Raw genomic sequence first — 15,726 nt, 5'->3', positions numbered from 1 at the left:
TACACAAGTTCAGAAGAATAATATACAATCTTGAGATTGTCTCATTTATGCGAGTTTCCAATGCATGTGAAACTATCCTAGCAAATACAATGGGCCCACCTGAAAGTGAACTATGTTTCTTCAAAAGTTGTATAAATATTACTGTTTAGTGAACCCTCTGCACTCAAAAAATGCTTTACAAACATTGATTCAGCCTCGTTTTGGGCAGCTGGGAAGTTAATCTCTTCTATAGTTTCATTCTGTTCTGAGGGGTGGATGAAGTGTGGCAAAGGGAGGGACCTGCACAAGGACAGAATGGAGTCATTGATCAACCTTGTCAGGAAGGTGTTCTCCTGATATTTCAGCTTCATAGAGGTAAGAGGGGTAGAAAAGGATGAAGAGTAGTCATTCAAGCAGATTGAACAGAGAAGATGGTAAGTGGGAACTAGCCTGTACAGGCTTTTGAAAGCAAGAACAGGAAAGCTTGAATTTTATACAAAAGGCAAAGGGAAGGAAATACAGAAATGCAAGGTTCTGCAGAGGGGTAGATATGGTCAGATCAGCAGGGTAGTAAAGTCTTCTTACAGTAGCTGCAGTGGGACTTGTTTGCTTCCCATATTGATATTTTCATACCCATACTGCAGAAGTTCCATTCCCACCGTTATCCCTCTATATATACATATGTGCGTGTGTATCGCAAAAGCCTGTCTTATTCACTGACTCAGCTCTTCCATTGTAATTGAAGACATTGTCCTCTCCTTCTCTGCCATTCGTTCTCTCGTATGCAAGTCAACATGCCCTCATGGCTGGTTTGAATACCCTTTGAAAATCATTATGTATTTTTGCAGAATTCAGCAGCTTTATCTATGCACAGTAGACATTGGGTAGGTTATAATCTGTTGAGACAAGATTTGTTTTCTTTCAGGGACAGAGTTGTAAGCTACACTCTGGGTCGCAGGCTTCCTACAGATCATGTCAGTGGCCAGCTGCAGTTTCGATTTGAGATAACTTCTTCCATCCATCCAGGTAATTCTTGGTTTTAACCTGTTATTTGTCCGGATCTGGTTTTTGCTTTGCATTCCTTTCTCCATAGAAATCTGAATTCATTCCTGGCTGCTCTGGGACTTCAGGCACAGTCATGACCAAGGGAAAATGCATAAAGTGCCCTGCCACAGGAGGCATCGTGAGTCACAATTTCTCCCCCGCTTCCCCTTAGGTCTCAGAGCTACTGATGTCTCATATCACTTGCTTCTTGGCTGCTTCAGATGTTCTGCCATGTAAGTTAGAGTGAAGAAGGTAGAAGACTAAGGTCCCGTCTGCTTCTCTATCATTTTTCCCAAGGAAGTGCTGGAAAGACTGCTACTAGCAGAGTCATCTGCATCTAAGCACTCTGTAAAGGAAAAATAGAGAATGTCATAGGAGAGATGATTGGAATATTCTTATTTTGATTATTTTTACTGAAAAAGAGTAAAAATAAAAGAAAATTATTCCTTCCCTCCTTCCATCCCTTTTGGTTTGGTTTGATTTTGATTTATATTCTCTTGTAGTTATTAGGAAGTCACTCTCATGATGTCAGCCTGAACTTTGATTTTCATGTGAAAATCTAATAGTGTTGCCCAGGGACCTTTTGCCTCTCTGTGGTAGTGCCCTTTTAGGGGAACTTTGGAAATCAACAGTTCTGTTAGTAGTTGGAAAATATGACCTGCCCCTTGCTGGGAAACCCCATCTCCTGTCCTTTGACTGTTTGGTGAGTGGACTGAAAAGAGCCCAGGTTGTCTGTCATCTGGGAGGAGGTGGGACAGATGAGGGTCATGTCCGAGGATGTTTTGGAAAGGTTTTCACCTTTCAGAGGTGTGAAAGGGTTTTTTGTTGTTGTTGTTTTTGTTTTTTTGTTTTTTAAGTTCTCTGTTGTGGAATCCTGGTAGCTTCAGCATGGCAGGAGTAATGTCATTAAAACCTTGCGGAAGGTTTTCTTGTTCTTCTTATGATATCCTTTCCCATGCCAGTTGACTCAGAAGAGTTTCAGGAAGGTATTACCTTCAGGTCATGTTGCAAGGAGGACAAGGTGATGCATACAGATTACCACCAGGGATTAAACCTCATATTTGTTAAATCTATTGTAAAAAGAATGCGTAGCAAAAAAAAGCATGTCTTGATAGTTGCTTAGTTGTCCCTTCTTTCACACTGTAATTTATGCTTTTAATTTCCTCGGATTGCTGTGGATGCCTGTGCCCCTGCAACTATGCCCCTGGTTTAGACAACAGTTCTTGCTAAAGGAGTAAGTAATTTCTTTTCCTGTCTCACACAGATGATGAAGAGGTCTCCATTAGTGCAGATCCTGAGCCAGCTGACCTCCAGGAAAGCCCTGTGAACAACCCCACAGAGGAAAGCCTCGGTGAGCCTCCATGCGTCAACACAGTGACCTCAAAAAGTACAGCTCCAGAACAGCTAAATGGATACAGTGTGAACAATATCGATAGCCCAGGGGCTGTCAAACCACCTGGGGAAGGCAACCAGAACAGCTTAAATGAAGAACTAGCAGGAGATGGGGAGGTTGATGCGGTGCCAATTCCTGAGCCCTTGGAATCCAACCCAGGAGAAGTGCTGCCTTCTTTGAGTGCTACGGACCTCACGGAGCAACTGGCCCTGCTGGCTTACATGTCTCCTCCTGAGACTGAAGTTAGGGAAAATAATAAAGTCAATTTTGGTTCTCAGGGAGATGGTGGAGTCTTGACCAGCATAGAAACATTAGATATTGATGAGGTGAGTGCAGATGTACATGCTGACAAGGATCTAGAGAAGAGTCAGAAAGAAGAAGGGGCTTCAGCCCAGGAGGATGAAGACAACAAGCTACAACTAAGGACCACAGCAAAGAGGAAAAACAGGCCTTGCTCCCTGCCTGTGTCTGAACTTGAGACAGTCATAGCTTCAGCTTGTGGTGAGCCAGAAACCCCTCGCACACACTACATACGGATCCACAACCTGCTCCACAGCCTGCCCTCAGCACAGATGAGCAGTGATGGGGAAGAAGAGCAAGATGGTGGTAATAGTGGGGAAAATGATGAGGAGTCCACAGTCAAGGAGGCGTTGGAGAAGGAGACAGTCAGTGAGAGTGAGACAGTGGCAGCAGAGCCTCCTCTGGAGAACGAGGCTGAAGAGAACTTCAGCCAGGACACGGTGCCTCCTGGGACTTTGGCCGAGCAACACTCTGACTTAAATGAAGGGCTGTTGGATGGGGAACACCCCAGGACAGGGAGCGAGAGCGAGTCAAGCTCCAGGCCCAATGGGGACAATGAATGCGAGGCGTGCGACGCCTCTTGCTACAGCCCCTCTTGCTACAGCACCTCCTGCTATAGCACCTCCTGTTACAGCACCTCTTGCTACAGCACCTCCTGCTATGACAGTAACAATCGCTTCTCCAGCCATACCCGCTTCTCCTCTGTCGACAGTGCAAAGATTTCTGAGAGCACGGTCTTTTCCTCACAGGATGATGAGGAAGAGGAGAACAGTGCTTTTGAGTCAGTGACAGATTCAGTACAGAGCCCTGAGCTGGACAGGGAGCAAGTGGATGGCTCCTCCCAGTGGCCAGATGAACTAGTAGCTCATGGTGGGAATCCACAAAGAGCCACAGAGGGTCTAGACACTCCAATAGCAGGGCCAAGCAGCAGAAGAGAAGGTTAGATCCTGAGAATCGATGCGCTGAGCAGCCCTAATTATCTGGATGTCACGGAAGGCATCAGATAATTGAGGTTTCAGATAGCTCGCAGTTTATTTCATACAAATTTGGGGTTTGCGAGCTGGACCAGATATCAGGGACAGTTGGATAATTGAGCCTGTCCTTGAAAATCCCAGCAAAACCAAATAATTTGGATGGGGTTCTGCATATACAGTTTGCTGTAGATATACATGCATCATTATAAAATTGAGATTAGTTCCTGTAGTTATGTGGAAGATCAGCATTCTCACATCCACCAACCCATTCCTTATTTCCTGGGATTGTTCCATTTCACATATCCAGTGTACTGCCATGTCTCTGATAGTCAGTGAGAGGACTGACTTGTGCTTGTGAAGGGGCAGACATGCTGATATATTCTAGCTAAAGATCTGAGCCAGGATGTGTATATGATTGGTAGCCATACACAGTCATAAGCATGGAGAAATGCAAATGTTTTCTAGTTAGAAAACAGCTGCCTCTTACAAACCCTATTCTCTCCCTGTTTTCTCCAATTCCCTGAATAGTAAACAAATCTACTTCAGATTTCACAAACTACAGGACACCTCAGCAGAGTTTTTTTTTTTCCTCAGATGCTTGGTAAATGTAACTATATCAACTGAAGTTCTCATATCCTTCACTTTCTCTAGAGATATAAGATATTTAAGATTATCATTGTTTGTCTTTGTAGTTTAGGTACTGTTTTTTCCCCAAACGTTTCAAACCCTTACATTAAATTCCTCCCTTCAGTAACTCATGTTACACAGTGGAGTTACATTAGAGTCGGATTTTGTCACTCATCTCTTCTCCAGCTTGTTTACTGTTTTTCTCAGTCTGAAGAAGTAAAAGCCTCAGCTACAGCTGAGGAGTGTGCAGCAAGGTCAAGAGGTAGTCTTTGCATTCCTAAATCCTGAACCATCTGTTGCCTGACAGAGTGACATCAAATTAAAATGTCGCCAAGAGGATGACATATTTGGGGATCACTGGAAGCCCCAACCAAAGCAGCTTTCCACCTTTTCCTCCTCCATTCCCACTTCATTTCTGCTCACCTTCCACTGTCACAGGCCCTACTCTGGCAGAAACAGAAAGGTTGTAGGGTGTCCTTACACTAGACCGTGTAAGGACTTTCTAGATGGCGATGTCTAGACAATTGTTTGCTCTGCAGAGCGGAATTGAGCCCAAAGAATCAAATTCTCAGAACTACACAGAGGCAGAGAAAGCCACAGTGAGATGGACCTTCTTTCTTGCAGGCGAGGTTCTTTCTTTGTGTGTGGACAGCATTTATTTGCATGTATGCCTATGGGGGGCACAAGTGTGTGTGTGTGTGTGCATGAGACTGTGCTTACAGATTTAATGGTTATTTTGGGATGTGTGTACTTGTGAGAGGGGATTTGGAGGGAGGGTATGTTCTGCATATGAATTCTGTGCAGCTCCAGGTTTTGTCCCTTGAGCTCGTATAAAGGGCTCTGCAGGGTTCACAGTGGCTTCGCTTTGATTAGCCGAGAGAGAATATATCTGAAGGGCAGCACAGCTGCTTAGTACTCTTGATATCATCTGGGTGCTTTAGTAAATGTTCACATTGTTTTTTGGTGGCTATTACAAATACAGTAGATGTGGTCACCTCCATCCGCTCCAGGTGACTGATACTACCATGCTTCCGCTGGCTTGGCGTAACTATCTTGACTAGGGGAGAGTCAATTATGGTGAGGTAAGTAAAGAAACACAGATAGATGATGTGGTAGTTGGTGCTACAACACCTGTAGTAAAAGCACGATCTCTAAGGATATCAGAGATGGGCTTCTAGCACTGAGTAATAACGTATGTAATTCTGCTGTCTGTTCAAAACATGCAGCACATATGACTGTGAGATATGCCTATACACAAGTAGTTTAATGAAGATATTTAAGAGGCCAAATGGTATCGTCAGAACACCTAGAAGAGGGAGTGTTTTTATGTAAGTGATTTTTCTCACTTTTAGATGGTGTGAGATTTTTTTTACAGTTGTACTCAAAATTGGCTTCTGCCCTCTAGCTATTCGCAAAGGCCTCGGAAAAACAGATATACATTTTAGGTAACTGTTTATTTTACCGTTTGATAGCTAGATGTTATTTTTTATAGAATGCTTATTCTTAGGATGTTAAGATCCTGACATTAAAGATAGCTAAACCAGCCAGCATACAGTGAGTTTGCCTCAGCTGAATAGTCTGTTCTGAATTTTAAAGTATCTTTCTGTAATTTTCTGGTGATATCAGAAACATTAAACAGTTTTTCCCTAACTCGCATCTTTTTGATGCATATAAATGTTATATTTATGTAACTTAGATTGTATCTCTATAATACAGATTCATCTGGAGCTGGAGATTGTAGTGAACAACTGTTATCATACAACATGAAAATATGTCCATTAGTAGGATAAATAGTCCTGATTTCTAAGGTTTTAAAGAAGATCAGGAAGAGATCTGAATTCTGAAACCTGTGGAGTGTTAACTTGCAGGTTCCTCATTCTCATGGTTAATTCTAGGATTAAGAATAGTTTTTCATCCTTACAGTAAACTTCTTAGTTTCTTAAAGGATTCTGTAAACATTGACTGAATCTTACATTACTTGTTGCCATCAACAGAACATCAGATTGGAAATTTGCTTAGGTTCCATTATTTCATATTTGGATATACAGGCATATATACAATATTGGTGTTTAAAAACTTCCTCTGCCCTGTCTATTGTGTGTCTCCTTCTCTTCTTTTTTCCCACTTCTCTGTTTCAGGTCTTCCCTCTTTATCTCAGGTCCTGACTCTGTCTCGCTATCTTTTATCCTCCTCTTCTACCACCTGTCTCCTACCTGTTTCTGGTCTTTCTCTCGTTCTCCTTCTTCCCACTCAAGATGGACAGTTGAATTTTGAAAAATGACTATAGAAGGGAATGATCTTCTGCTCTGCAGGGACTGCAAAATCCTGCCACTTCAGTTCACATATACATCTGTTCATCTGTTTTAAAATAAGGCCTTTTTTAAAAAGCAGAGAAAGCTTCAAAGGCAACTTTTAGCCTCACATTCCTCTGATGGGGTGAGTTAAAAGTTGGAATGGATTTTGCACGTTCCTGCCCAATTTCTGCAGAAGCTTGAGTTTGGTTGCACTTATACAGTACTTCTCAGAGATCAAGCCTGATTCTTCTCTCGCTTACACTTGTGTGTCTGGAGTAAATGAGTCCAGAATCTGGCCCATAATAGTTTAGCGTTGACTGAAACCCAAGACCAGATCCTTGACTGCATTATTTTAATGATTCCTTGGCATGTGAGTGGTTATTAAAATAGTGCCTGGAAACAGAAATAATAAGAGCTGCTAGTACAACACTAGGCTAACCTTTTTAAAAAATTAATCTCGTTTTACAGTAGCACATTTTTTAAACCACGTTGTGAAAACAGTGAATGACTGTGAATGTCTTGAATATCTTGTCCATAGGTGATTGCCCTTTACTCCATAATTCTCAGCCAGTCAGCCAGCTTCCTTCTCTGAGGCCTGACCATCATCACTACCCAACTATCGATGAGCCTCTTCCACCAAGTAAGCTTTAGTTTTTTAATTTATTGTATTTCTCAACCTTTCCTGTTAACTGAAATAGTGTAGAGGTCAGTATGTCTTTCTAAATGACCCCATCTGTCCTGTATATTCATTCTCCAGAACTCAAGCAGTACACTCTTTTGTTTCCTGTATTTGGTCCTGACTTCAAATGTTGTCATGTTATTTTGGACAAGCTCCATAACCTCCTTCTGCCTTGGTCCATCTTTCTTAGCTACCATGAAATGGAAATAATAATTTTCACTTGTCTCCAGTCGCTGTTGTAAGACTGGTATGAGTGGCTATTTGTAAAGTGATCTGGAAGCTTTACAAAAAAGCCTCTGGGTACTGTAATGGCAAAGTACTCTGTTTTTTCTACAAAGTTTGTCTTCGGGTTTTTCCATCACCAGTCTCAAAGCTGATTTGGGATGGTGCTCTCTGTGGGGTCCTGTCAGCTCTGCTTGCAGGTCCAGCAGGAACCCTTTCACAGTCAGGATGCTCCTGGCATGGACAACAGGCCCAAATCTGGGCTAGAAACCCAGACTCTGGGGAAGAGACACCTCACATTCCTGTCCTGTTGCACTGTCTTTGGATCTGATGATCAATGAATTTTATGTTCATTATGGACCTCAATGGGGTCTGCAGTTGACAGGAATAAAAATGAAAGGGTTTTAAGCAAAGCAGTGGATTAGCAGGCTGATAGTATGGGATTTTTAGCTCCATATCAATTGCTGAAGGTGTTTCCACTTGTCGCTAGAGACTTTCCCTTGTATAATCCTGGATGATTACCCTGCTTTTTGCATTAGCATGAAATGCCCAGCAGAGTGCACTCTATGCCCTGCAACATTTGGGATCACCTTTCAACTTCAGCACATGATTTAACAACCTAAAATGTTCAGTGCCTCAGAAAAACAACCAGGCGTATAAACAAAGCACTTTATTTTCTTCAAAGCCTAAGTAGGGAACACACTTATTTTCCACATGCTGCCCTTGACAAATAATTCATCATTTACCAACCATGCTCTCGGTATTCCCTAAACTGAAAATAGCCTCGATGCTGGCGTCAGCTACGCAGTAGCAATGAATGATTCAAATGCCTTTAGCCCAATGAAGTCTTTAGAGTCCCACTGTGGCTTGCCAGTGAATGATGAAATGGGAACGGTTAACTCTGTAACAGGCAAATATTTCTCTTCTTCCCACTCTTACCTCAACACTTTGTGAATAGGGCACGTTCCCAATTAGATGACTTAATGAGAGGACACTGACAGCAGTTCAGGTGAAAAAAAACCATGCTGTGAATCTGTGTCCCATTTTCTGCTGTTACCAATTTAATACATTTTGCCTCTTTCTGATTATCATCCTCAAAAGGCAAGTATTTCTACCACTGGTTTTCGCAAAGGCTATCATGATAGGGTATGAGGACATTAAATCCAAAGTACAACAATACAGTAGTGAAGTGATATGCCTTTGTATTTGAGCATTTGCATATAACGTTGTATTTGCAATAAAGATTGAGACTATGGACTTAAATATATTGATTTTAATAGGAATAGGAATAGGAATAACTTTTTTGGGGAAAAAAAGCTGAATTAGATAATATCACCTAGGAAGGCACTTCCCCAAACTGTCAATGAAATTTTAAAGTAATTTCAAAATGAAAAATATTGCCTCAATCTAGAAATTTTTCTTTTTCTAGCATTCAGTATCACCATCTCAGTGCCTTTAATGCCGCTTAATCCATAGATAAATAATTCTTGAATTGCGTGAGAGGAAGACACTTTATATTTTAAATCTGAGTTACATGATCAGCTGGCTTGTGTCTCACATGCAGCATTAGCTTCTATCTGGAAGTAGGGTTGAAGATAGTTTACCATTACCAAAACATTACCAATGTTGGCTAGTTTTACCTCTGTCCTGGAGAATCCACTGGACAGTCTTTTCTTCTCTTTTGAATAAGTCTTCCAAATAACTTTGTTTCATCATAACTCCACAACAGTTGGTTCCAGGGAGGAAATTTAATTTCAGACAAGTTTATTTGGCAACATAAGGTAGAGCAGATTTATTATTTATGTAGGAATGCCGTAATGACCAGTTTGAAAGTTAAGGCACATTTGAGATTGACAGAAGATTTGCAGAGTTTGTATGGCCTCATGACGGCCTTAATAGTCACCTCTTATTATGCATGTATTTGCTAATACTGCTGGAAACCCTACAGAACTGAAGCCAAGAAAAATACACGTGCCCAGGTCAGAGCTGCTTTATGCCGAAGGTGTGACTGAGCTTGAAAAGGGAAAGCAAGCATGTTTATTTTGCCCCTCCAGGATTCTGGGCCTGCCAGAAAATATTGTGTCTTCTGGTATAAATAAGAGCAGTTTCAGAGGCTGCTGTGAAATATGAATTGGTTGATAGAGGGGGATCACTGAAGTACAGAACCCCATACTGTCCTGTCCCCAGCCTGTGGTCCAGTGTGCTCCTACTGTGAAGGCTAGATGGAGGTTAGTTTGTGTGGTAGTCACAGTTTTATTTGCCTGAAAAAAACAAAGTAACAAAAAACCCAGAGGAGATTTGACTGCTTCCTAGATCATTTATGCCCCTGGAGTAGCTTGAAGGAACTTTAGCACAGCTCCAAATCAGAGTCCTGTCTGTCAGTTCACCTGTCAGCCTGTTCAACTCTCTGTGCAGGCATCCATCCCTCTGTCTGCAAATCTGGTATCGTATGTAGCTTCAGTGACTTCCATGACTTACTGGTTGTCTTGTGTGAAGACAGAAAGTACAGCATAGTTAGGCATACATACAACAGAAGTATCAGCACCTGCCACCTTCTGACAGCCTTCCCAGCTGACCAAAAGAAGCTGATAACTATTCAGCTGATCAGAAATGCAGTTGCAAGGAGCAGTACTCATGCAGGACTGCAGCAAATTCTCCAGAAGCCATGTGACACATAGTTCCTAATATTTTAGTATGACAATGCGAGTGTCAGCCCACAATTTCACATGTACACACATAAGCAATACATCCAGCAGAGAGAGTCTTCCAAAAATTGCGATGCAGCACCATCCAGACCTGCTGTTTTCACTGTGACCTCCAAGCTCTGGACAGGTTTAGCGCTCCTAGCTTTCTAAGCATTAAACTTAGGAGCTCTGAGTTATGTTTAATTAGAGATACACTCTTAAGCCACTATTGCATAGGGTTGGGTTATGAGAAGCACTTGTTTTACTGTGTAATCAGGTAGCGTTATTCTTACTGAATGTCCATCAGCAAGCTACAGACCAATATGACCAGTATTAGTTGATGTCTTCTGTAGGCTGGCTGGAATGTGGGTCTAATAATTGCCTACAAGTCTCTAATTATCCACTGAGCTTTATTATTCTCATCTTGTTGCATGATACTACAGTGTGGTGTGAGGTCAAGTATTTGGCCTTTGCCAGACAGCAGTAAGGAAAATGAAGCTCTTCTTAGTGATGTTATGGTACAACATGTCACCTTTGATCTGGCCAAGGTTATTTCTGTATTGCTGATGTTGCAAATGATGCATGGCTCCAGAAGGACCATTCCCCATCTGAGCTGGCACACCTGCTGCCAGTGATAGTATGCTCAGCAAGGTTCTGGCCTTCAGCCTGGCTTGCATATCAAAAGGTGTCAGTCTGACTTCCTTCAGTGTGCATCTATTGTACTTGCTGTGCCCTTTTTCACTGTCTTATGTTTCAGGCATCGTTTTCACTAAGCCGTGTTCTTGTTCTTGAAACACCTACAACATCCTTGGGAAACCTAACCCAGTGGGAGTAACAGGGAGCCCTCTCCTTAAGATTATATAGTGATGTTCACAGTGAGAGAGACTCTGTGTGTGTGCATGTGTATGTATACACCTGTGGTATGAGTGTATGTTTTGCACCTGTAAATACAGAGGTATTTACAGTCAGCTTTAAAGAAATAATGCATGTGTATGTGGCTCCCTGTTGTTTTAATCTTACAGAAGATTCCTCTGAGGACTCCCAAAGTCCATGTTTTCAGGTTCCTGAGATTAACATGCTAGGAGCAACCAGTCATAGACTTAAGAGAGCCTACACTTGGGTGGGACCAGTCCAGGTGTGGAAACTGAATTCAGACAGGGCCAGTATTCAGGGGAGGGGAACTAGTAGCTGAGAATTGGTTTCCAGACACAGCAGGGAGAGGCACAACTTCAATCCTACTCTTAGAGGGTAGGGGATAAAAAGAATGAAACCCAGTTGATCCTAAATTTGTTCATAAAAAGCCATGGAAGAAGGAGTAGACTCATCCCCACCTCAACTAGGGAGGAGGGAGTCATAGTAAGGGTATGGGGAGAAGAGGGAGTGTGAGCCCCCCAAAGTAATTACTATATGTGCATTTGTGTGTGAATGTGGGTGGTGGTTTGTATATAATATATGTAGCAAGTATGTGCATATATTTGCATAGATATGTCATCAGCTGGTGAATCATGTGGAAATATGAAGTTAGCAAGTCAAATTTATATCACGCTATCCATTCCAAGCAGTTCAATGTATGGCTTAGTTTTCTAATTCACTTCTGAATTTCCTGTTACAAACTCTTCTATCAACATTTTCAGTGCTTTTCATGCTTTTAATCATCATTTTCCACACTTTCATATTTTCAGATATACAAGAACTTTTAATTTTCATTCATGGGACAACTTAGACTAACATTGACAGGAGATAGTAATGATAGAAGGCTCAATATTATGCTGCAAACTCTCCGCCTAGTTGGCATTCATCAGAGCAATAGGTTTATGACACTCATCTGTTTGTATTTGTAGAGATTTCTAAAAATATGCCCAACCAGGCTGTGATCAGTTTTAGGTGGGGAGCCTTTAATTTCTATATGGTATCCTTCTGAGCCACTTTATAAAAGAAAAGAGAAATGAAACATGTTTATTCTGAAACACAACAAAAAAGAAAACATGGGATTTGAAACATTAGCTGAGATTTAATCTTTCTCTGCTAAGGGCCTGTTCTATATGGCTACCCTGACCTGCAATAAATCCAGCCAACAAGTATAACTGATTGTAAAATTATCCAGCCCTTTAAAAGTAGAGCCACTGTGTCACTTGTTTTTCATAGTCTACAGTAGTGAATTCCATAGACTGCCTATGTGTTGTGAGTGAAGTAATATTTATGTATATGAATATACTGCATATACATATATGTAGACATGCACATAGCATTTCAGTTTGAATATATACACATTATAATATATATTACATACATATACACACATATGTAGTATTTATCTCATGTATGTTTATCCACTGTCTGTGTATATGTATGTGTGTGTATATATATCTCCAGCATTTAGGCTTTAGGGAAGGCATCATACTGATTGCATCATCTTCCTCTTTTTGTAACCCTAGATTGGGAAGCTCGGATAGACAGCCACGGCAGGGTGTTCTACGTCGATCACATCAACCGAACCACAACGTGGCAGCGTCCCACAGCCGCGGCAACGCCAGATGGAATCCACAGGTCTGGCTCTGTCCAGCAAATGGAGCAGCTAAATCGGCGGTGAGTAGTTGCACCCTATATTCCCTAGAGATTCATGCTCCCCCTTTTCCTCATGGCCCCAGTGGCTTCCTTCCTTCCCTATCGCATAGTATCTGCTCCTTAAGGATTTATCTTTTCCCCTCGTCCAACCTACCTGTTCCTGTCCTGGCTGCTGATCACTCTCTACCTTGCTGCCTGCTGTGAGCATTCTGTACCCAGACTTGCCCACGAGGAGGGTTGTTGAGTGGGAGATGTTGCAAAGCATTTCAAACATCAAGAAGAGGCTTTTGGAAAACCTTTTTGAAATGACTCCCAGAAGAGAAGGGATGAAGTCGTTTTTGCTATTCAGCTCTAAGAGTAGCATCTATGGGTCGGCCTCCAGCACCACAGTGCAGTATCTGCAGAGATTTCTGAGCTGAATTGTATTGAAATAGTGTTGCCATATCAGTGTGACATTACCCAAGCAAATCTGGCCCGCTGAAAGACCTGTCTCCTTTTCCAGGGCAGAGTACTGAACTAACAGGACTGTAAACCTTCTAGACCTAGACAGACCTGCTTAGTGTTGCACTGGGCCCTGTAAATCTGTCAGTTTGTTCAGAGCTAGCTCAGATATCTCTAACATGGCATGCATTTTCCACTTAGTTTGACTACTCCACACATACATTTGTTTATCATTTCCTACTCATGGTTGTTTTTCAGACTGGATTTAGGACGAAAGAGAAAAAATAAACAGCTGGGCAAAAATCCTCCCTTTTTACTTGAGAAAAGGTTTTGTTTTGTTTTGTTTTTATTCCCTGCTTACTGTAATGATATGGTTTCTTTTCTAGACAAGGAAGACTGAAATTATATTCTAATCATAGTATGTAAAATGCCACAGAAGTTTGGGTTTTTTTCTCTGTATTAAAAGAAAGATCAGGAGCTAAGAGAAGGGTACAGAGTTTCAGAGTATTCTTTCCATGGTGCAGAATAGTTTGGGAGTTACTACATCCTTTGTAAGGAGAACTGAGTCCTGAATGACATTGACTAGAAAGTTATGTAACTTTTTGAGAGCAAACAGCCTTCTGGAAGTGATTATTGCGCACAGTAAGTTGACACCATCAACACACACTTGAAGATTTTCTTTCTTTTTCTTTTTTTTTTTTTTTTCCAAATTCATTGTTCTGGATGGTATTTCACACCATGTATTATTTCTTGTAGAGGTGAAAGAACCTGCTCAGTATTTGTTTCCATTATAGCTTTTCTCAGAATGTGTCAACCTGCCATGTTAACATTAAAGAAACAAAGAAAAGTGGATATTTCTAGTAGACTCTTTGAAGGGATTTACATGGTTCTTCTCTGCTATTTAGGGTTTATCTTTAAGAAAGGTTTGGGTCATGTCAAAACTTCACAATTTGATTGCCACTTAAGCAAGTTATCTGACACAGAAAGCTCTGTTGTGGATGTAATTCAGAGCTTAGGGGGTTTTTTGGTTTTTTTGGGGGTTTTTTTTTGAGGTTGAACTCTCATGCAAGCCCAACACAGCCACTAATAAATGTTTGTGAGTGTCTGCATAGGAACTTACCATTCTGTTAGCTGACACGGGTTAATCAGTAAACCAGCTATCTCAGATCTCAGCAGAAACAGCAGGGTAGGCATTGCCTTTGTGACCTCCTTGATTCAAACTTTATTCTTCTATATTTTCATGTAGACTGCCTAGCTTTTTTGAATATGACTCGTTTATCACTGGTTTGGTTTGAGAATTGACTGTTGATATGATGTTTTTTCTATCTCTTGATATTTTTAGTATTCAGATATCCAGTTACAGAGTGAGAAGCACAGGAGATGTTCAGCAGTGGCATAGCTCACCTCACCTAAGCCACAGTAGAAACTAAACACTTTATAAATTAATAAATGTGGACTGCTGTGGCTTCTTGGGACAGATGGAAAATAAATGATGATTCTGTATTCTCTGCCAAAGAGCTTCTAAAATTAAAATCAAAAAATACTTTTTTTAGAATAGGGATCACAGAATCACAGAATCACAGAATGGTTGAGGTTGGAAGGGACCTCTGGAGATCATCTAGTCCAACCCCCCTGCTCAAGCAGGGTCACCTAGAGCACATTGCACAGGATCGCGTCCAGGCGGGTTTGAATATCTCCAGAGAAGGAGACTCCACAACCTCTCTGGGCAACCTGTTCCAGTGCGCTGTCACCCTCACAGTGAAAAAGTATTTCCTCATGTTCAGATGGAAATGGGATGTCTCCTATTGTTGCCAAGTTTGGGTAGTTGAATAGAAACATTTCTTAAGAATCCACTGAAAGATTTGTACAGAACATTGCAATGATTTCAACCAACCTGAGTATTTCTGAAGTGGAAAGCCATTTCTGTATTTTCAACCTGATTTTTATAAATTTAAAATTTGTCATTGTCCTAAAGCTGATTTCAGATATTTCAAGTTCTCCAGATTTGGGGCTTATGAGGAAAACAACTTTTCCAGAATAGTTATTGAAAAGCACTACAGAGGATCAGGCTTTGTTTAAGCATTCATTTTACAAATACTCTTCTGTTGTATTTCAAGCTTCATTCTTTGAAACAATCTTCTTCAGCAGACACACCAGAAAATCATTTTAGACAAAGTAATAGCAAACACAGACCTTGCTGATAGACTTAACAGCAGCCTGAACTTTTGCTCCAAGCTCAAACAAAATGGGACTCAAATCCTCTTGGCAATTTGAAAAAACTTGGCCACTTTTCTTTTTAAACCAATCTACTCACTTTTCAGCTTCCTGGTTTCATACGGGGAAGGGAATGGAAAGACCAAAATATTACAAGAGAGCTTGGTATTTCCAGCCCAGCCAAAACCACAAAGCTTTGGAAATTCATCTTGAAAAAACCTCATAGCTGTGATTGTTCAAATCCAAGAGCCTAGTCCCGCATTACTTCTGTACTCAAAGCTTCCTATTAGCTGTACTGGCCATTTGGGGA

At 41.3% G+C, this 15,726-nt stretch overlaps 1 protein-coding gene across 1 annotated transcript in view; it reads left to right on the top strand.

Moving 5' to 3' along the window:
• HECW1 (HECT, C2 and WW domain containing E3 ubiquitin protein ligase 1) overlaps positions 1-15,726 on the top strand; it is a 203,541-nt gene that overhangs the window by 126,258 nt on the left and 61,557 nt on the right. The window contains exons 8-11 of the mRNA XM_067291220.1: positions 905-1,005; positions 2,288-3,655; positions 7,150-7,251; positions 12,632-12,782. Of these exons, the coding sequence (XP_067147321.1) occupies positions 905-1,005; positions 2,288-3,655; positions 7,150-7,251; positions 12,632-12,782 (1,722 nt within the window). The remainder of the gene's footprint in view (positions 1-904; positions 1,006-2,287; positions 3,656-7,149; positions 7,252-12,631; positions 12,783-15,726) is intronic.

The sequence above is a fragment of the Apteryx mantelli genome, chromosome 2, assembly GCF_036417845.1.
Source record: "Apteryx mantelli isolate bAptMan1 chromosome 2, bAptMan1.hap1, whole genome shotgun sequence".
NCBI lineage: Eukaryota > Metazoa > Chordata > Aves > Apterygiformes > Apterygidae > Apteryx > Apteryx mantelli.
The sequence above is the reverse complement of the archived record's forward strand: the minus strand, read 5'-3'. Positions and strand labels throughout refer to the sequence as shown.